This window comes from Odocoileus virginianus, chromosome 14, assembly GCF_023699985.2.
Source record: "Odocoileus virginianus isolate 20LAN1187 ecotype Illinois chromosome 14, Ovbor_1.2, whole genome shotgun sequence".
NCBI lineage: Eukaryota > Metazoa > Chordata > Mammalia > Artiodactyla > Cervidae > Odocoileus > Odocoileus virginianus.
Genome location: NC_069687.1, coordinates 37317160 through 37339662, shown reverse-complemented (window position 1 = coordinate 37339662; position 22503 = coordinate 37317160). Strand labels below are relative to the sequence as shown.

The following is a 22503-nucleotide window of genomic DNA, read 5'->3' as shown; positions in this document are numbered from 1 at the left end:
TCTTTTGTGTATTCATGCCACCTCTTTTTAATCTCTTCTGCTTCGGTTAGGTCCTTACCATTTCTGTCCTTTATCCTGCCTATCCTTGCATGAAATGTTCCTTTGATATCTCCAATTTTATTGAAGAGATCTCTAGTCTTTCCCATTCTAGTGTTTTTCTTTATTTCTTTGTTCATTTCTTTATTTCATTGTTCATTTAAGAAGGGCTTCTTATCTCACCTTGCTATTCTCTGGAACTCTGCATTCAGTTGGGTATATCTTACCCTTTCTCCCATGCCTTTTCGCTTCTCTCCTTTTCTCACTTATTTGTAAAGGCACCCCCCGCCCCGCCCCAGACAACCACTTTGCCTCCTTGCATTTTTTATTTTGGGATGGTTTTGGTCACTGCCTCCTGTACAATGTTATGAACCTCCATAGTTCTTTAGGTATTCTGTGTACCAGATCTAATCCCTTGAAAATCTATTCATCACCTCTACTGATTTGATTTAGGTCATGCCTGAATAGCCTAGTGGTTTTCCCTACTTTCTTCAATTTAAGCCTGAATTTTGCAATAAAGAGCTGATGATCTGAGCCATAGTCAGCTCCAGGTCTTCTTTTTGCTGACTGTATAGAGCTTCACAGGATCAAAAACAAAAATGTAACATAACTCTAATTAGAGGAAAGCAAAGATCCCCAAACATGCTTTATTCTGTATAAGTCCCTCTTTTTTTTAAAAAAAAAGAGGATGACGCATTTAGGTACTTGAGAGTCAGGGAAGTGTTGTTGCCTTTAGGCTAGGGTGGCACACCCTGGAGCAACCAAGCCAGTCATAGGGAGGATGGGAATTGTGACAGAGAGCATGTGCCCTGTTCGAATAGGATGGTTGGTCCTCTGTCTCAGGACATATTGCTATGCAGGATTATCAACCCAGCTTCACTATTTTTTTTTAATTTTTAATATGGCAATGACTAAATTTTTTAAATTTATTTTGGGTGTTCTGGTCTCTGTTGCTGCACAGGCTTTTCTGTTGTGGGGAGTGGGGTCCACTCTCAGTTGTGGTGCGCGGGCTTCTCACTGCAGAACATGGGGTCTCAGCTCCAGGGCACAGGCTCAATAGTTGTGCACAGGATTGATGAGTTGCTGCATAGCATGTTGGGTCTTCCCAGACCAAGGATCGAACACATGTCTCCTGCACTGGCAGGCAGATTCTTAACCACTGTACCTACCACCAGGGAAGTCTGAGATCTCTGTTTTTAAAGATAATCTAGTAATCTTGATTTTTGTGTGAAAACTCCCTGTATTAGAAACACTTTGTAGCAAAACCATTCCTCAAAAATCAGAAGGAAAAAAAAAAACAGCAAAACATGGATCTGCAGGCTGAATCTGGCTTTCAGGTTGCCACTTCTGTTTTATGTTGATTCAGTTATTTCATTCCTGATTTAGTCATATAGCTTGATGGCTAGAGTAAGTTGTATGGTGGGAGCAACAGAGTATAGAATAAAGATAAACTGGCATGAAACTATGTTTCTGATCTTTATTGTTTAATTCAAATCCAAATTACACTATACATTTTACTAGAGTTGACTCTTAATGATTTGGATTTGGATGAAGAAAGGGAGCAGTGGCTTGGTTTGTGAACTAACAAAATCTCAAGCAAACACAGAGCACCTGAAATCCTTTAGAGCCCTGAAATTCTGCAGTAACTGACATAGTATCTCATTCTTTGAGTTTTATTTTAATTGTTCTTTCTACACTTGCTGACAGCTATTTTCTACCATTTCCTACTTTCATTAGAACATGGAAATTTAGACAATGATAAGGGTTTTTGTGGACATATGAAAAAAGAAGATAAGTTTTTTGTTTCAAAGAATTCAATTCAGGACAGGGAATTTGGCAGTACAAACAGATTTTCAATTTTTTTTTTCCCAATTTGGTGATTTTGACCAAGTGTCATAGTTAAAAACGTAATTATTCATAGAAAACAATCTTTTAGACAAAAGTTAATATATTTCCTTTGAAATTCTATTTGATCAGAGGACTACTTTTTCTTCCAAATATTGTTAGCTAATGTAAATTCAGCAACATAAATTTGCTTGGCCTTCGTGATGATTTGAAATTGACAACTAATGTTAAAAGTAAGTTACTTTATGTATGTAGTGAGTTTATCTACCGTAGTTATATATAAATTAGCCTATCACCTAACTGGACAGTTCAGTGAATTCAAATGAATCTACAGAATAATTTGGCTCCTTTGGCATTACTTAAATGTATCCATTATTTAAATAATTGTTTAGAATTTTATTTACTAATTTCCCCCCTCCCCAAATTGAAAGCTGTTGTACTATTTTATAACACTTGTATTTCTAAGACAGTAATGTTGCTAGAAAGATAGAAAATAAAATTCTCCAGGGTGAATTTTGTCCCCCTGAGTTTACATTATTAAATTGGAGATGAAACTTTACTAAAAATAATCCTTCCTGCATTCACTTGCAGACTTTTAAGCATGCTTTGACACTCTGGAACCCTAGAATTCTTCTCTCTATTGAAATTGTTTTGATATTTACAAATGCTATACAGCTTCAAAATAAAAAGGAAAAAAATTTTACAATATATTCATAATATAGAGTCTATTGAGTTCTAGATGCCTCATGGCTTCACCTGGAGAACTTGTCTTTGGTTTTAGATAGAGTAGCCAACTGTCTCAGTTTGCCTAGACACAGAATTTTTAGTGTTAAAACCAGGAAACTCCCAGGCAAACAGAGTGTTAGCTACCCTAATTCTAGGAGAAGGGACAAGATTAACCCATGGGACTTACGCATATTCTAAATGTAAGAAAACTGGCAAACTATACCAGTAAGTTTTCCAATATTTTGTATTAAAAGTTCCTATAGTCTATACTGAGTTTCTTTCAAGAATGAGAATAGAATAATTAGTCCTTACAGCTTAAGGGAAATTTAAACATCATATAATCCAGCACTCTCATATTACCCATGAGAACATGGAGTCCTAGAGAGAGAGAGGGACTCAAATGAGCACAAACAACAGTAGCAGAATAATAACTGGAACCTGCCTTCTGGCTGCAAGAGGATGCAGAATGGTATCCTCAAACTTAGAATTTTATCTCTGACAAAAGAAGGTAAAATACCAAACTGTAAGTATCCAAGGAATTTAAATAAACCCAAATCTACTTAAGATTGGTATCATATGAAATCTAAAGAAAGGTTTTTATTAGATTGATTTATCTAGTAGCTTTAGTTCACCACTTAAATTTTTGCTCTTGTATTAGGACTGTGTCAAACTTAGCCAAAGTCTCAAAGCTACTTCAGGGTCCTGGAATAAATATCAGTTCAGAACTCTAAGGTTCATGTCACAAGGAATGTAATCACTAGCCTCACCCTCTTAACATCCTATGCAACTTTCCGGATAAAACTGAGGCCTGTGTTGTCTGTATGTGGACACAACAAAGATGTATAGCGAGAGAGAACATTTCATTGGGTTGATGAAACACTTCACTCATGATTCACAAAAGAAAACATAAATGGAAACATGGACGTTTGCTAAATAACTGGCAAAACATATCAGAGTAGGTTATATCACTTACCTTTGCTGTTTAGAAAATATGAGTAAAAATAATGTCACTGATAGCCCAAGTATTCCAAAGATAATAATTAAGAACCATGGAAACTGGAAATCTGAAAAACACAAAAATAATATCTCAGAACTATGAATAATTGAAGTTTACATATCATTCTCCTGTTTCACATAAAACTTCTTAATTTGTATTCATCTAGTAAAGTCAATGATTTCACTTGATAACCACTGAAATAGAACGCAATGACTTAGTATTTTCTAAGAACACCTCTATCCACTTCTTCAGATCCTTTCATATACCAAAAAAAGAAAAAGTAACAGCATACAAATTAAGCACAATCCATGTTTATTATATAAACAACCTGCTTTGAACATTTTATGTATTCAGGTGTGTCATTAAAAGGCTTTAGCTCAAGGGAAAAGTGATGTTTGTTAACATACTACTTTACCTAAATAATGTCCACTTTTTAAAAAAAAAATGTGATCTTTAGATCTAGATCTGATCTAGACTGTGGATCTATCAATAAGATGGGGGCCAAGTTGTGTTTTTGAATCATTATTAAAACTTCTTAGATATGCAGGGTGTATATTTTTATAGCTTAAAAAGTATTGTTTGACAGAAGAAGATCAGTACTAGGACTCTCAGATTTTAGCAACTGAACAGCATACTAAGTCATGTCTGACTCTGCAACCCCATGAACTGCAGCACGCCAGGCTTCCCTATCCTTCACTATCTGCCAGAGTTTGCTCAAACTCGTGTTCACTGAGTCATGCCCATTGATTCAGATTTTAGTATAATTGATAGAAAATTTGTGGGAGACTGTTTGTAAAACTTCTATTTCATTTCTTTAGAACAAGTGCCACAGTGGCAGAGGTAACTACTTTTAAGGTAGAATTTCCCTGGTGGCTCAGACTGTAAAGGATCTGCCTGCAAGGCGGGGAAAGATCCCCTGGAGAAGGGAATGGCTACCCACTCCAGTATTCTTGCCTGGAGAATCCCATTGACAAAGGGGCTTTGTGGGCTACAGTCCATGAGGTCGCAAAGAATAGGACAGGACTGAGCAGCTAACACTTTCCCACTTCTTTTCACTTTTACCCTAACATTGCTTTACTGAAAGTAAGCTTTTATGCTGTGATATTCTTTTATTTATTTTCTTATTCACATATTAAAATCCACAAGAGAGATATTATGCATGTTATAAAGAATTAGTGGGGGAGAGAATACCATTTTTTTTTTTGTTCTTGTGGTATCTATAACTTTATATCAATGATGTATTCAGGAACATAATATAAAGCAAGCGTTGTTTTCCTTTTCTAACAGAAGTAAAAAGTTGTTTAAAAAAATCTTTAAGTGAATTAAATGCTATCACAATAAAGGGCATGTGGCAAATGTACTTTTAAGCCAGAATTTCCATATATCAAATACTGTTTGAAAAAGCCTACTGAGGAGAGCTTAGAAAAAATGGTGCTATAGACATTTTCACCTGTGCTATATAATATCATGGGTTCTACCTGTACCATACATGCAGAAAATTGTGTTTATATTTTAAAATTACATTTCTTTTATATAGGATCTTCAAATATTCTATGTCACTCTTAAGCATAACTAGCACATGATTTAATTAAGCCTTCCTCCAGATAAAAGTCACACACAAATTTTCTAAAACCAATAAGCATCTCCCATTGACTACTTATGCTGATTCAATACTAGGCTTTCTCTTAGAAACCACAGAGATAGCCATCCATCCAGATTCAGAATTTCTTCTCTGTATATTTGAAAAACATTTTTTATGATTATAAATGCAAAACAAACTCAAAGGAAATATTAGAAATACAGAAACCTATAAATAAAGAACAGAATCACCTGAAATTCTGTTATCTGGAATTATCACCCCACTGTCCTCCATCGGTAACTTTGTGTCTCTTCTCTTTAACTTGCACCTACATCATGACTTTTCCTGAATAATTCAGAAGCGAAATCCTTCTTCCTCTTTTGTAATGGATAATACCTATTACAGGTAGTGAACTCCAGGTCCCTCATCCTGAAAACTGATGCTAATATATATTGATCTGGACAACACTCTAACAATGTAGGGAATGTATGCCTGTGTATTGACAGAAATCATGTTGGCTGCCATTTTAATCTCGTAGGTTTACCTTCTTCACATGCAGATGGGTTCATTTGAGGAAATGTTATCAGGAGCACCTCACTGAACTTGCCATATTTTTCAGTGTTTCGTTGTCTGGTTCTCACACGCACTTCATACTCTTTATCCAGTCTCAGCGAGTACATCGGAACTGATGTTACCAATAAAGGGTCCATCTTTCAAAACAGAATATAAAACTTACTGGTTAGAGAGTCAACAACTCAATGCAATAAGCTCCATGAAGTGCTTCAGCATTTTTATTCAAAATGAATTTCTGGAGAATTCCATGGACAGAGGAGTCTGGCAGGCTACGGTCCACAGAGTTGCCACACAACTGAGTGACTAACACTTTTAGCATTTACTTTTTCAGTGGGTACTCAAGAGATGACCCGTACATTGTGGATAATTCTATGCCCTCATTAAGTCTTAAAAAAACAACCCCCAAAATTCAAAAACACAATTGGTTTAGTAGGTAGATAGTTGTAAGCAACTACATGGTCATTAGAATTACTATTATATTCAAAATGTGTTTAATAAATTAAAAAATGGGCATATTAATACTAAATTCAATGTTGTCAAATGGTAAATTCCTGATATAAGCAACACACATTAGCCTTTTCCCCTTTGACTTACAATCCTTTTTTTTTTTTTCCTTATGCTTATGCCTCTTTTCACAACCAACTAGATCATAAGTTCTTTAAGAAAGGTCACTTCTCATAGATGGGTCCTTGATGCTCATGGCAACTGTGAGACCCTTGCAAATTACCAAATTTATAAGTATCATGGATTAATAACTGAGAATTTCAAAAATATTAATTTCAAAATGATGATAAATTGATTTTATGTTCACATATTTTTATAAGAATTATTGCACTTTCTGAAATAATAAAATTATAGTGAGAAAAATGACATTGTTTCACATTTTTGCAAATCTCTTTACTATCTGGCTTAGTAGAAGATGCTTATATTTTTACATTTGCTTCTGAATTAAAACTGTTAGGATGTGTGGTTTTGGTTGAGGTACATGAATAAAACTTGATCTCACAGATATATAGTGAGGAAATGGAAGAGATCTTTTAATAGCTGTTTCAGCTAATTGTATATATTCTTCCTTAATACCAAAACCAACAAAAAAAAAACTCGGTAAGTGGTATTTTCTTAAAGGTTAGTTGCAGTGTGAAATCTGAAACTGTATCAATAACTCTTTCACACTTCTTTATATTAAAATCCACCACTACAACTAGTACTTTGAATGCATCATTTCTCCATTCATGGCTTGGTTACAGCATGTATTGGTCACTTGGAAAATATCATTCACTGAGTTATGTGGATTTTCTAACTGTTCACACATTTCATTATACAATATTTAAAAAAAAACACACACTTTTGCTAAGATCACCATTAATCGCATCAGATCTTCAAAGGTTGGGAACACTCTCAAGCTCACAGCTGCAGATGGCAAAGTTTTCCAAAATTTTAACTTAACTTTGAAAGCTCAAATTTTCTCGCTGGAAGCAAATACTGTCAATTGTTTTTCTTGAAGTGTTAAGCTCACTTTATTCTTTTCCAAGAACTATTTGCCAAATATTTGCCAACTCAAATATGAAAAGCCATCTATCAGTTTATCAGTTGTTCTTTCAAAGTAAAAATGGTGTTCCAAGCAAAAAGCAGCTAGTTCAAGCAGGAACTCAGGTGTTTAAATGCCTTTGCTCAAAATAACCATCCACAGCTCAGGATGCAGCCAAGGTGCTTTATGTGTACACAGAATATGAAAAAGCTACATAGTCAGAAATCATGATTTAATAAACTTAGAAATATATATACTGCTTCATCAAGGACATTCTTATGTGATCTGCCTCCCCCACCTCGCCTGCTCCCATTTCTTTTCTGTGAGTAGAGAGTGGTGCGGAGCAGAGTGACTATCAGCATAGTTTGGAGCTATTGCCCTGATTTGTGCGAAGGCAGCAGCTGTGTTCCCACCATTGCTTTTGTACCACCTGTGTAAATCAACACAGTCAAAAAAGAAAAGAACATTCTAGTATTATTATGGAAACAGTCTTGACCCTGTGGACTCCCTGAAAGAGTCTCAGGGACCCTCAAGGGTTCAAAATTTATACTTTGGGAAAATGCTGCCCTGGGGTGCCTAGCATGGTGCTTTGTGTATACTAGTTATTTCAATACTCGGTCGGTTGCTGAATAAATGTTTGACTGAAGTTTGAATTTAGAAAGCCTTGTTTGACTCAGTATCCAGCCAAACTTTTCTGTACCAAGTTATGGAACAGATATCTAAGTCAGAATGATTCCACAAACAACCTTGAAGCCAGTATCTAACTATTCATAGTGCCCTAAACTTAACTTGCTAGTAATGACAAAACTGGCTTCGTTTTCAGCAGTTTACTGAATGGACAGGGCCTGGTGTCTCAATTCTAGGAGAGAGGCCATGCCAGGATGCTGGGCACGACCTGGTGACTGGCCAGAAACCACTTGGCTTGGCCAGGCCTGTGGCTGTGGTTAGACTGATTTAGAATTGGTTACATTGAAAGCAGCATGATAATCCTGTTTTCCTTCTTGTTGTGTGCCATGTGGAATTTATTTAAGTGCCCAGTTCCCATGCCCTTGGCAAGGAAGTGAGGAGTTCAGAGGTCAACCCATACCAGGCTACTTGCCTAAGTAAAAACCTCTTAGCTTGATTCTCCCCTGGGGTATGTGACAAAACATTCTTCTGAAACTCTAGGGAATCAATTCCCTCCCTTTATTTCCCTCCTGGAGTCTCTGAAGAACTTATTTTAGTGGGAGTCTGCTGAACAGTAGCAACTAAAATCCTGGGCGAATATTTAGCCACAGTTCACTACTGATCTTGATCATAACCTTTCCCATGTTTAGCCACATCCTCACAGACAGCTGAGTGACTAGAGTATGTGATACTGTTCTAAGGTTAGACCGGACACCAGGGATGACAGGAGAAATCATTTTCCTGTTCTTCTATAGGTTTCCATATAAAACTCCATGTAAGCATCCGCTGTCTTAAAGAATTCCAAGATAAAATTTTACTGATTATATCCATTTTTCTCAAATAAGAACTGGGATATGTGGTATTAAGTCAACAGAAAGTCTAATTAGAAGTGAGAGGGGTTTTTGAACACAGAAAAGTCAAAGGGTTTTTCAATGTGAGATGTAATAATATCTTACCATTTTCCACTGGGTCTCATTTAGTTCTTTGTAGTGCAGTTCATACTCCAGGATTATCCATCCCATCTTAACATCTGTGTTGGGTGGTGGTTCCCATTTCACTAGTATGTCGGCATGAATCTCCGTCAAACTGATGTTCAGCAGAGTCCAGTTGAGGCCAACGGGTGGATCCGGTTGTACTGTGCATTTCAGCAGAGAATTAGTACACAGACATAGCTTGATGTTAGTGGAATGCTTTTTTCTGAAGAAGACTAAGTTACTTCAAACATTATTCTCAATTCTTCCAATATTCCCATCATTATACTTCCACTTTATGGTAAAGTATCATTTTTTAAATTAAGGATGACCTGTTATTAACTGAAAAAAAAAAAAGCCCCTATAAAAAATTCTATTTTGAGTTAAAATCTGATCTATAGCCGTTCTTAAAGATCTGTCACATTTTGCATTTCTTTTGGCTCTGAGAAGATGAATCCTTTGGGATTCTGGCAAAGGAATTCACTTTAACTCAGAACTGAAAGGAATAGAGAGTCAGAAAGACCTAAGCGTATTTACATATGTGGCCATTTTGGAGTGAAGGGTTGAGAGATCTTTTTTCTTCTGATCTGTGTGTTACCTGGGGCAAGGCCTTTTATATTTTCTTTCTCATTTCTTTTTGCACTGCTACAGAAGCACAGTCCTTCAGAACACTTGGTAAATACCCCTTCATTAGTCTTCCTAGCCCCATGTGATCATTTCTTCAGGTATAAAAGGAAGGAATTACACTGATCTTTCAAATGGTGGTGAATCAGTGTTTTCTGTGTTTTACTTAACTGCATGCTGTTGACTACTGTGGAGTGGATACTACTTTTTAAAAAACAGAGAAAGTCCCAATTTGACTAATCATGACCACATTTTGGAAATTAAATTGGAGGGATTTGCAAAATGGGTAAGCTACATATGCTGCATAATGATAGCTACACCTCATCTTTCCAGGTTTGTTGGGGATTGCTGAATTCTGAAAACCAAAGCTTAATGCTTTATATGACTGAACTATAAAAATGTTTTTAAGGGGAAATTTTCTCAAACTTATTACTCATGTTGCATCTTAACCCCCTCCCCTACTTTCAGTAGAGGATATAGAACAGGGTCCCTTTTGAGAACGCTCAGTACCACCATGATGAGCATAATAACAACCATCTCTCTTACTTCTAGTCTTCTGCCTGTAACCTGCTCCTCTTCCACCTTCCCTAATTCTGTTAATGATGACTCCATTCCTGCAGGATGAAAATGGTGAACCCTTCCTTGACTCACTTTTTTTCCCCCCACCACGTCACATTCTGTCAGCTGTAATTTCAAGATATTTCCAGAATCTACCCACTTCTCATCACCTGCCCCACTCTTACCTGGTCCTAGCCATTACCATTTTGTTTTGAAGCATTAGGCTCCTAACTAGTCTCTTCCTGTGGTCCTTGTTCCCCTTCAGTTTATTCTCGATGCAATCCTCAACACTGTGGACATGCTGGTCATCCTAACACTTAAGTTAGGTCACATTGCACATCATTTACAGCTTTCTGAAGGCTTCCTATCTCCGGACGAAAGTCAAAGTCACACCATGGCTTAAAAGATGCCATAGCTTTGACCCTCTGATCTCCAGGATCTGGTTTATGATCATGCTCCTCTTCTCTCTCCGTGTGTCCTTCCACTACCCCACACTCTTCCCTGAGTGAGCAAAGGCGTGCTCCCACCTCCAGATCTTTATCCTGCCTATGCCCTCTTCCATCAGATAGACATGGGACTGTTTTCTCATTTCCTTCTTTACTCAAGTGTCTCTGTCTCAATGAGGCCGTGTGTGATAATGCTCCCATTGCAGCCTCTCCTATTTTCCCACATTGTCTTTCCTCCCAGCATGGTCTCCTTCCACCCACAGTGAGAAAATGCCCCCCTGGTGCAGACGCTTTCTGCCCCTAGCACCTAGAATGCTGCCTGGCCCAAGGAAGAGACTCAAAGAAGCGTGGAATAAACTGAATGAATGACAGCTGCCTAACTCACACACGACTTTAAATCCAAAGACCAGCCCTGAGAGGTCTAGTAGAATACATCATGGTACACGAGGAAGCTGAAGCTTGTGATCAGCATCTTAAGAGCTATAGGGTCACCCCATTCTCATTCTCAGCTCCCTCCCTCCCTGCTATCATGGTAACCCTGTGTGTCATCATCTTTTGCCTTCATTATCAAAAAGCCTTCCAATCTAGTCTGTGCTATTCTAATCTGCCCTCTACACTGCAGCAAGATGAATTTCCCTGAGACGTTAGTACCATACTCTCGGGCTTCCCAGGTGGCACTAGTGGTAAAGAACTTGCCCACCAAATGCAGGAGACATAAGAGATGTGGGTTTGATCCCTGGGTTGGAAAAATCCCCTGGAGGACGGCATGGTAACCCACCCCAGTATTCTTGCCTGGAGAATCCCTTGGATAGAGGAATCTGGCAGGCTACAGTCCACAGGGTTGCAAAGAGTCGGACAAACTGAAGCAGCTTTGTGCGCGTGCACACACACACTATGGCTTTGAGGTTAAGAGCAAGGGCTCTGGAGCTATGCTGCCTAGGTGCGAATCTCAGCTCTGCCTACCAGTAGTTCTGACCTTGGGCTAGACATTGAACTGCTTTGGGGATCAGTTTCACCATCTGTAATATGGGAATTATAATAGAAGCCATCTAGCATAGTTATCATACCTGATTTATGGTACATGCTTTGTAAACATCCTGAGGTCATTCCCCTGCTTAAACATCCTCAAACGTACCCCTGGGCAGTCAGATAAAGTCCAGGTTCCTTTGTGGGGCACACAGAATCACTGATGATTCCTCTGGTCAACCTGTCAGGCCTGCCAAACCGCTCCTGAGTCTGAACATTCTGTGTTATCCCTTTTGGAACTCAGTAGCCGTTGGCAGACACTGTCCATCTTGTATACCTGGCAACTCCTGCTGAGGCTTTAAGAACTGAACTGTCACCATCTCCGTGCAGCCCTTTTCTCATCCCTCAGTCAACCATTCACACCTCTGGCCACCGCCTTGGCTTGCTGTGCATTCCACACACCTTGAGGCCAGCACCTACTGTGCCGTATCTCAATTATTTGTAAACATGCCTGCTTTCCCTACTTGACTGTGTCTTACTCATTTTGTAGCCAACACACCCAGCCAGGAGCCAGGCACTCAGGGAAAATCAGCCAAGTGAACGAGTGGGGTGGCTACTGGCAGGACAGGCTTAGATCATGGGTCTTGACACTGTATTCTTTCTACTACCGATTGAGTCATTAGACAGCTACATCTACTGACTTCGGGGCATATATTCAATTACTAACAGCTTCTCTAGATTCAATAGTTTCTTTAAACCATGCAGATGGGTTATCTTCTGCTTGTTACATGTTTTTCAATCTTCTCCCACCAAGTCAGTCTATCAGATTTACTCGTTTCTATCTGCATCTTCCACCCTCCCTCTCTCAGCCTCTTCCAGCCTGGAAACCACACACAAGAACAGCACATCTAAGTGAGGCTCCAAGGAGTTCCTGTAAGCAACAAACAAGCTTTGTGGATAGATGTGAGGCATCAGTGTCAGCTACTCATGGTCCTTCTGTGATTCTATGTAGCTGTTTATACGATTATAGTATAAACATGAATATTCCAATTATGGCTCTTGTTTTATTTCCCCTGTGTCCACATGGTGGGCAAGGGATAAGCTGCTTGAATCTTTCACTTAGTTCACTGAACTGATTATCTCCAGTGTGTGTTTTGAGATCTTATAAACATGCCTTTAAACTGATTTTGGCTGTTTTGTCAGCATAAAATTCCAGAATGATTATGCCTTGTGGCAAAGAAAATCTTGGACTGTAGCCCACCAGGCTCATCTGTCTGTGGGATTCTCCAGGCAAGAATACCAGGTTGCTATTTCCTTCTCCAGGAGATCTTCCTGACCATGGGATTGACCCTGCATCTCTTGCATCTCCTGCACAGTCAGGCAAGTTCTTTACCACTAATGCCACCTGGGAAACCCAAAGAGAATCTAGGCATTTATTTATAGGAATGCCAGAGATCAAGGCCAATGTATTCTAGTAGAGCTGAATATAATCGTCATACCAGATCATGAGGAGAGAAAGAATCTTAAGAGTGCATTGAGTTTCTTCCTTGTAGTGGCACACAAGAATACAAACTGGCATTCAGAGACTTTTTCAAGGAAAAGACTCAGTAAGACTCCTTTTCTTTTCTTTATAAACCTCCTGCCAGATTGTTTAATATTAGAGCCAACCTGAGCTGCTGTCTGCCCTTTCTCTCTTGTTTGCCAGCTTATCTCATGTGCTATAAAGACGACTTCCATCCACCCAGAGAATGCAATGCAATGACAAAGTCTTCCTACTTGCATGCACTTGGACTTTGCAGCCTTCCCCGCTTATGTAATCTAAAGCCATGTCAAATAAAACACAAACCTGTGATTTACCTATGTCCTCAACAGAGAAACACTTATGATCCACAATACCACCATTGCTAGTTAGCTTGATGCAGTAGGGGGTCCACACGGAGGTATAAGATGAATTAAAGTAACAGCTGTTTTCACCAGCAGAGACGTAATCAGGGCATTCTTTCCATTCTTGAATGTCCCTGAAATGGAAGGTAAAAAGGAAAAATTGTTCCCCAAATCATGCAATAGTGTAAGTCAAAGTAAGCTGCTTAAGAGTCAGATTCAATAAACCAGGACACAAGTATTTTAAGAGCAAGTATCTTAGTGGTACCATTTTCAAGGACTAGCACATCTGTGGGCTGATGATCAGTGTCTGCAGACTGAGAGGAGGCCTTCTGGCACATGTGTCTACAGTAAAAGCATCCCTTCATTGACTGCATATAAGGTGCCAGCTCCTAATTTAAGTGACTCATTGGTAGGTATTTTCCCCACTCTACAGATGAAAGTTCTGAGGCTTATGGAGGTTTAAATATATTCTTTTATTAAAACACTGTAGAATCAACTCCCAAACTATAGAGATTCCCAGTGAACAGTTGGGTCTTTAAACCTGGGTATTTCCCTAACTCATGGTGGAAGAAACTGAGGTGACACATGGATGGTGTTCTCCAAGCTGAGTGACACTGAGATGTGGGTGGTCCTGAAGAGGAAAATCAGCTAAAACCCTACTCTGAACCACTGCATCCTATGTCCATCTCCTCCGCAAGGTTGTCCTGTGCTTGGCAGTGGAGGGCGGGAGTTTTCCTGATGCCTTGAACTCCTTCCCATATTCCTGGTATCTTTTCTTAATTAAACAAAGAGCCATTTCAAACATGCTGGACATCCAAGTAACCTTTAAGAAACACGGGACTCCTAGCCTTTTCCCCTCTACTCACAAAAGAAACCAAAGAAATTTAAAATCTAGAAATTAAAAAAAATTATCCAAACTAAGAAAGCATTTTTCTTCCTCATTCTGTAAACAGGAATGGACATTTAATTATAATATCAAAAGAATGGAAAAAACAAAAAAGGGGCTGTATTGAATCGATGAGTTTACCTATCAGTTCCTTTGTTAGCTTCTCTACAAAGAATGAGCTCATCCTTTCCTGTATCTTGGATCAGATAAGAACAAATGAAACAAGTCACGAAGGACAGATAGACACGTGGAGAACACTGAAGAAATCAGAAAAGCTATACCTCCGTATCCAAGATCCACCCTAGAGTTATTCACCTCCACTCTGTTCTACAGAAAGCATTATTTACCTCAACGACTTAAAACAACAGCAGGGATTGATGTCAAATGGAAAAGAGATGGCAGGAAGGTCACTGGGGGAGGATGTCAGAGTTTGGGGAAAGGATTTACCCTGACTAGCCGCCAAGGGGACCTGAACAAAAATGCAGAGCAATCAAAAGATGGCTCAGACTCAAGTCCACCCCAGCAGGAACATGTGAGAGAATGTGACACAGCTCTCCTCCAACCTCCCATCTGCCTGCCCGCCTGAAAGAGTGAATTCAGCAAGCCATCTTTGGGTGCCTCCTATGCAAGCACTCTGTAGGTATCATATCTGACACTAGCGCTGTGTGGCCGTAAGGATTAAAAGGACTTGATCCCTACTTTCAGGCTAGATGGCGACTCAGAAATTACCCACTGAGTACTTTCTTTTTTCTATCTCCTTTATTCAGTACATGGGTATTTCGTAAGCATCAATTATACATAAAATATATTGCTGGATATTACAGAGGAGTCATGTGTTTTTAAAGAAATACTTCAGCCTCAGGGGAATGACTGAGAAATCGTATTACAAAGCAGGGTGGGCAAGTGTTCATTGGTGCTCACTGGAGTTAGAAATGAGAATGATTGCCTTGACCGTTCATGGACGGCTTCAAGGTGGACGTGGTATTTTAGCAATCTTGAAGATGGGTAAAAGTTTATGGCAATAAATAAATATAATAAAAGTTATGGCAATAGGGGAAGGAAGAGAGGGAACAGAAGGCAGTGGAATCACTGGGAAAAACTTTCTTAAATTAAAATTGCTACTTAGGTGGTGTCATTCGTTATTTACTTGCTCTTCACTAGGCTGAGAGGGTGTTTTACAAGTCAAGAAGACATAAAGCAGGTAACGTGTGCTTGGGGCTGGTGGGCCAAGCTGTGAAGGTCTGTGAGCATCGTTCTAGGGAGTGGGTGCTTGGCAGCAGGAGACAAGAAGGACCCCACAGGCTGTGCACGGGCAGGGACTGGAAGAAGGGATGAGAAGCTGGGAGAAGACACACGTTTTCTTGTTTACAGCTGTTTCCCAAGCTGGTCTGTTTGGCACTTGGAGGACACTTATGTAATATCAAGGGGTCCTTGAGACAGCTGCTCATCAGCTGTTGGAAAGAACTTGGGATTAACATGGACAGTGGACTGTTACTTAATTGCTGGTAGAGGCTCTTAAAAGTTGCATACCCTTGGATGAGAGGGAGATTCATCTCCAATGGGAAAACTAAGGGGGTAGAGGGTAGAAGGAAGGATAAACTGTGTGTGTGTGTGTTCAGAATAGGAAAAAGACTGAAAAATATGGATAGGTAGGTCATTGAACTATAGTTTATCTTGATAGACTTTCAAAATAAATACGAGTGTAGTAAAAGATAATGGTTTTATAAGATTGCCTAGGGAATGAGATTTTCATATAATAGTTAAGGAGTCAAGTTTTGTATAATAGTCAAATGTAGTTAGCAAATTGACAGTATTAAAGTCAGTATGAAAACGTTTTCTGAAGATGCAGGCCAGTGCTTAGCAGGTCTGGATTGGTAATAGGAGATGAGCTCTGTGTATGGCACGCAGTTTCTCAACTCAGGCCTGTCAGCAACCTGGTCCCCACAGGCATGGTATGAAAAACCCTGTTTAGATTATCTCCAACCCATTAGCTCCACAGAACAAACAACTTAAAGTACTTCTCTAAAGTGCAATGGGTCAGGAAGAGCTACTTCAAAACACAACTCCCAACCCCCTCCCTCATTAACTGAAGTTGAATTTTATTTTAAATACATACTTAAAACTTATTTCTAAACTCTTACATTTAGACAAACTGTCCAAATGGACACACCACACAGATGCTCTGTTGCCTGCCTTCACTGGGTTGAATTTCTCTACAGATGACCAAAGTCCATTTCTAAAAGCTACTCTCTCCTCCTTTTAGTCCCAAGACTTAAGTGCTTTAGGTTTGTTCCCAGACTGGCTTGTGAAATAGGGCTGAGAACTCTAGAAAGAGCCTATCCATAAAAATCAGAATAAAGAGCAGAAGACGTGCTTTCCACCTAAAGGTACCCAACCGGAAGACAAAAAGACCCAAACAAACTATCATTTATGTCCTAAGGGCAACTGTTTTCAAGCCATCCAGATCATGTGTTTTAGGCTTAATATTTAACATTTTCTTTCTTGTTCTTTTTCTTTTTAGAAAAAGAAAGTAACACTGCTCATTTTCCTTTCTAATTTCCTCTATAACTTGGCAGAGCAAATAAACTTTCTTTTCAAAAACCAGGATAATTTGTTGAGGGGGGGGTTTGTAGGGGTGGGGGATATACAGCCTTTGGGAATGAGTCTTCACTCGCCCACTTCTTTGGAAACGAAGCATCTGCAGGAACAGGCTAGGCTCCCAGAGCCCCCTTTTCACCGGGCCTGTGATTTGCATTTCTGCAGAGTCCCGGCCCAGCTTGGAGGCTGAATCTGGCATGGTCCCATCACAGGGTGGCACGTACTGTTCTGGATTGGCTGCCTCTTCCACTGGCTCACCTGGCTGGAAGCAGAGCCAGCCAAGCGTGCAGCCTGGGCCTGTCCTGTGGACCAGCCTGACCTGGTTAGATTCCCCAGTGCTTCAGCTACCAAGGCCAGGCCTGCAGTGCAGCGGCCCCCTCCCACTCCTCCCTGCCTCCACTACTCTGCCTCTGGATGACTTCGGGTCACAGTCTCATTTGTGTGCTAGGGATGGGGAGTCGTGATTCTATGGTTCCAGGAGGTGCCTGGGAACTGCTTTCCAAGAAACAGTGACTGGAGCCAGAAAGCGCATCTGTATCTGCCTCTTCCTGTAAGCAGGTGATGCAAAGTCCCACACACGTGTACTCTATTAGGTGCAGCCCTGCTACTGCATACTCCCTAATACTCCTTATTCCATCAATTCTACCCTTTCCAGATAAATGACACTGGGCTATTTGGGCTGAAATACTCGAGGTTCATAACACTGTACAGAAGGTGGTGATCAAAACCATCCCCAAGAAAAACAAATGCAAAAAGGCAAAACGGCTGTCTGAAGAGGCCCTGCAAATAGCTGAGAAAAAAAGACAAGTGATGGCAAAGGAGAAAAGGAAAGATATACCCATCTAAATGCAGAGTTCCAAAGAATAGCAAGGAGAGACAAGAAAGCCCCCCTAAGTGAACAGTTCAAAGAAGTAGAGGAAAACAACAGAATGGGAAAGACTAGCGATCTCTTCAAGAAAATCAGAGATACCAAGGGGACATTTCATGCAAAGATGGGCACAAAAAAGGACAGAAATGGTACGGACCTAACAGAAACAGAAGATATTAAGAAGAGGTGGCAAGAATACACGGAAGAACTATACAGAAAAGATCTTCATGACCCAGATAACCATGATGGTGTGATCACTCACCTAAAGTCAGACATCTTGGAGTGTGAAGTCAAGTGGGCCTTAGCAAGCATAACTATGAACAAAGCTAGAGGTAGTGATGGAATTCCAGTTGAGCTATTTCAAATCCTAAAAGATGATGTGAAAGTGCTGCACTCAATATGCCAGCAAATATGGAAAACTCACCAGTGGCCACAGGGCTGGAAATGATCAGTTTTCATTCCAATCCCAAAGAAAGGCAATGCCAAAAAATATTCAAACTACTGCACAATTGTACTCATTTCACATGCTAGCAAAGTAATGCTCAAAATTCTACAAACTAGGCCTCAACAGTGTATGAGCCAAGAACTTCCAGATGTTCAAGCTGGATTTAGAAAAGGCAGAGGAACCAGAGATCAAATTGCCAACATCGGTTGGATAATAGAAAAAGCAAGAGAGTTCAGAAAAAAATCTACTTCTGTTTTATTGACTACGCTCAAGTCTTTGACTGTGTGGATCAAAACAAACTGTGGAAAATTCTTAAAGAGATGGGAATACCAGACCACCTTACCTCCCTCCTTTGAAACCTGTATTCAGGTCAAGAAGTAACAGTTAGAACCGGACATGGAACAATGGACTGGTTCTAAATTGGGAAAGAGAAAGTCAAGGCTGTATATTGTCACCCAGCTTATTTAACTTATATGCAGAGTACAGCATGCGACATGCTGGGCTGGATGAAGCACAAGCTGGAATCAAAATTGCTGGGAGAAATATCAAAACCTCAGATATGCAGATGACACCACCCTTATGGCAGAAAGCAAAGAGGAAGTAAAGAGTCTCTTGATCAGAGTGAAAGACGAGAGTAAAAAAAGCTGGCTTAAAACTCAACATTCAAAAGACTAAGATCATGGGCAAATAGTTGGGGAAACAATGGAAATAGTGACAGACTTTGTTTTCTTAGGCTCCAAAAGCACTGCAGATGGTGACTGCAGCCATGAAATTAAAAGACGCTTGCTCCTTGGAAGAAAAGCTATGACCAACCTAGACAGCATATTAAAAAGCAGAGACATTACTTTGCCAACAAAGGTCTGTATAGTCAAAGCTATGGTTTTTCCATTAGTCATGTATGGATGTGAGAATCTGCTGAGCACTGAAGAATTGACGCTTTTGACTTGTGGTGTTGGAGAAGACTCTGGAGAGTCCCTTGGACTACAAGGAGATCAAACCAGTCTATCCTAAGGAAAATCAATCCTGAATATTCATTGGAAGTACTTATGTTGAAACTGAAGCTCCAATACTTTGGTCACGTGATGCAAAGAGCTGACGCATTGGAAAATACCCTGATGCTGGGGAAGATTGAAGGTAGGAGGAGAAGGGGACGACAGAGGATGAGATGGTTGGATGGCATCACTAACTAGATGGACATGAGTTTGAGCTCCGGGAGCCTGGCGTGATGCAGTCCAACCTCTGCAGTATCAGCCTTGCAGGGGTAAAAGTTCATTTGGTGCCCAAGCATCTCATCCTTGTGTGCCCTTTAGGGTATGTTTGAGAGACCTCTCACACATCTGGAAGGCCTGTCCTGGTTGTTAATTCAAAGTATTTATTTGCAAATTAAGCACCTGTTTCTGCATTAAAAATGGTCTTATAGCATATCAATAATCATAGGCAGTAAAAACGAAATTGCTTTTGTATTTCAGAAACTGGAATTCTATAGTATTTTAAATTATTCTCATACTACCAATAATAAGAATAGGAGCTATTATTCATTCAGTACTTACTACGCTTGTCACCAAGCACTGTGATAAGGCTTTTTCATGTGTTACTTAATAAAACCCTCCCAAGAAGCCATGGGGAAAGGTCTGTTATCTTCACTTTGCATATGAGGTGGCTGAATTGTGTACAGAATGACTAATCTGTACAGTATTACTCTCGAGCAAGGGCTGGAGCCAGGCTGAAATATAGGAGGGCTGGCCCTAAGCTCTCTCCCTTCACTGCCTGCTGCCCCTTCCTTTAGTTTCCTGGCTCCTCTGGGGGACCGATAGCACCATCCTGGGACTGATGACCACCATCTAAGGGGGTGGGAGTCTCCAATAACCTTACCTCTTGGTTTAGGCCTTCCCGGAGGGTTGGGTGGACAAGAGAAGATGACAGAGAGTTTGAGCCTAAGCTTTTAAAGAGCATAAAGGTACACATGAGAATATACAGAAATGGAAATCATACCAAGTGAGGGGCAGCAATAAATGACTTGGATGGTGATTACACTGAAAGATCTTTGTCTTCACTCTTCTTTACAAGACCACCCGTAAAAATAAAAAAGAGAAGTATCACAGTCCCTTATTGAAGATAATGAATTTAACAGGGACAAAGTCGATTTTCTACATAGGAACCAAATCATCTTACACATATCTTAAAAAACAAAACAAAACCCTATGGCTTCGCACCACAGAGGAAGTCGGCTGGGCTGTGGCCTTCAAGGCTCGTCTCGGTCTGGTCCCACTTAACCCTCTGGCTTCTGCCCCTGTCACTCTCCTTGTCTTCCACTTTGTCCTAGCCAGCGTCCTGATTTCCTCCAACCTGCCATGTCAACCAAAGTGCCTTTGCACTTGCAATTTCCTCTGTCTGTACAGTCTTCCCCTCAGATAGTCACAAGGCCTTTTTCACCTATTTTATGTCTCTGCTCTCAGGTACCACTAGAGGGGCCTCTGAAGACCTCATTTAAGGTATCACCTGAGCTCTCAACAGGCACACACACTCATGCATGCTCACTTTCACATGTTTACTCTCCCATATGCTCCCATTTACAGATTAACTAATATATTTGAATGAATGAATGGGTGAATGCATTTAGATCACCAAAGCAGATCACTTCCATTCCCACCGCTGCATGACACTCAAAGCATTTTCATTAAAAAATTCATGGAGAGAAATCAGAAAAACATGAAGCCCATACCTTCTGATATAGAACATCTGTACAGATCCTGGGCTCTGTAAGCTGTGATTAGCCCCATCTGTCCAGTGACATGAGAAAGTCTCCAGTTCAGGTGAACGGCACTTGGTGAATTTAGGATTCCCAGAAGAATCTGCAGGATAAAAAGACAAGACAAGTCATGAAATCAGGAGGGTAATGGATGGTCCTAATGAGACATATATTTAAAGTGATCAAGAATAACCACTTCTAGAAATGCTGTTTCTCTGGGCCATAGTTTCAGAGCCGCTGTCAGTTATTTCTGTTAGCCCTTGATTCCAGGGGCTTTATTTCCAACATTATTTTTGGGGTGGGGGGGTGCTGTTTAAGAAACCAGAGCTAGAGATGAGGTCTTGGGCACAAGTAGTTTACTAGGAGGGCGACTCCAGGAAAGGGAGAGAGGGATGCCGGGAGCAGGAACAGCTAATATAGCGTGTGATATTCAGCTCATTCCCACAGTGGCTGACGGGGGCCCAACCTCACAGAGGTCCCCCTGAGAAGCTGTGCGGAGTGTGCCTTCCTGGTATCCTTGACAAGGATGGAAGACCAGGGCATTTATATGTCAGCTCCTACCTCCCAAGGGCTAAGGGCTGCCTGGGAGGTATTAATGCCCACGAACTTCTAGGCTGCACCTGCACATGGGTTGAGGGTCCTTGCTAGACTTCTTAAAAACCCAGACAGACACCTGAAATGTGCCCAGTGATATGCATGGTGGCAGCTGCCCACCATGGATGGCTGTCTTGGCAACAGGTGGGCTCAAGGGATGTGGTGTGGGGACCGCAGCATTCACCACAGAGCCTTTTCCCTTTTTACCAATTTTTGATAAAAAATTACTAATGTTTGCCTTCTTTTAAAAGATTCAGCCAGTAAACTTATTAAAAGATACCTACTTTAAACAACTTATGCATATATATATATATATATATATATATATATATATATATATAAATTCTAACATGGGAAGTGGAAAAAGCCTCCTAGATGTGAGGATATTAGCAGACTCCTCTGCATCTATGAAATCTGCAGCAGGTCTGAGGCAAAACAAATTTTTGTGTATCAGTTTTAATTGTTCTTCTGATTTCCATGGCCATTTTGAAGATGGTGGTCAGTGTTAATTAACTGAAGCATAGGAGCTTGTATGATCTGTTGCAAATGAAAAAAGTGTGTGTTTTGTTAGGCAGGCACTTTATTATACAGTAGAGTTCCTGGAAAAGTTCCTTCTTCTATTAGCTGATGCACCTGAAGTGTTATTTTCAGATCCTTCCAGAAAATCAGTGCTAAATAAACCATATTTAAGCCACAACTAACATGCTTTAGGGCTTCCCAGGTGGCTCAGTGGTAAAGAATATGCCTGCCAATGTAGGACACGTGGGTTTGATCCCTGGGTAGGGAAGATCCTCTGGACAAGGGAATGGCTACCCACTCCAGGATTCTTGCCTGGAGAATCCCATGAACAGAGGAGCCTGGTGGACCACAGTCCACAGGATTGCAAAGAGTTTGACATGACTTAGCAACTCAACAACAACAATAAACATGTGTTAACACCTGCAGTGTTGAGGGAGGACTGTAC

General features: G+C 40.3%; 1 protein-coding gene and 1 long non-coding RNA gene across 7 annotated transcripts in view; one reads left to right on the top strand and one right to left on the bottom strand.

Annotated features, from left to right (window-relative positions):
- Positions 1-22503, bottom strand: part of GHR (growth hormone receptor) — a 297127-nt gene that overhangs the window by 17021 nt on the left and 257603 nt on the right. For all 6 annotated transcript variants that reach the window (XM_020888243.2, XM_070476638.1, XM_070476636.1 and 3 more), the window contains 5 exons: positions 20919-21048; positions 13373-13533; positions 8907-9085; positions 5728-5893; positions 3581-3671 (listed from right to left, as the gene is read on the bottom strand). In XM_020888243.2, the coding sequence (XP_020743902.1) occupies positions 3581-3671; positions 5728-5893; positions 8907-9085; positions 13373-13533; positions 20919-21048 (727 nt within the window). The remainder of the gene's footprint in view (positions 1-3580; positions 3672-5727; positions 5894-8906; positions 9086-13372; positions 13534-20918; positions 21049-22503) is intronic.
- Positions 1-22503, top strand: part of LOC110133979 (uncharacterized) — a 202283-nt gene that overhangs the window by 46276 nt on the left and 133504 nt on the right. The gene's annotated exons all lie outside the window — the stretch shown is intronic.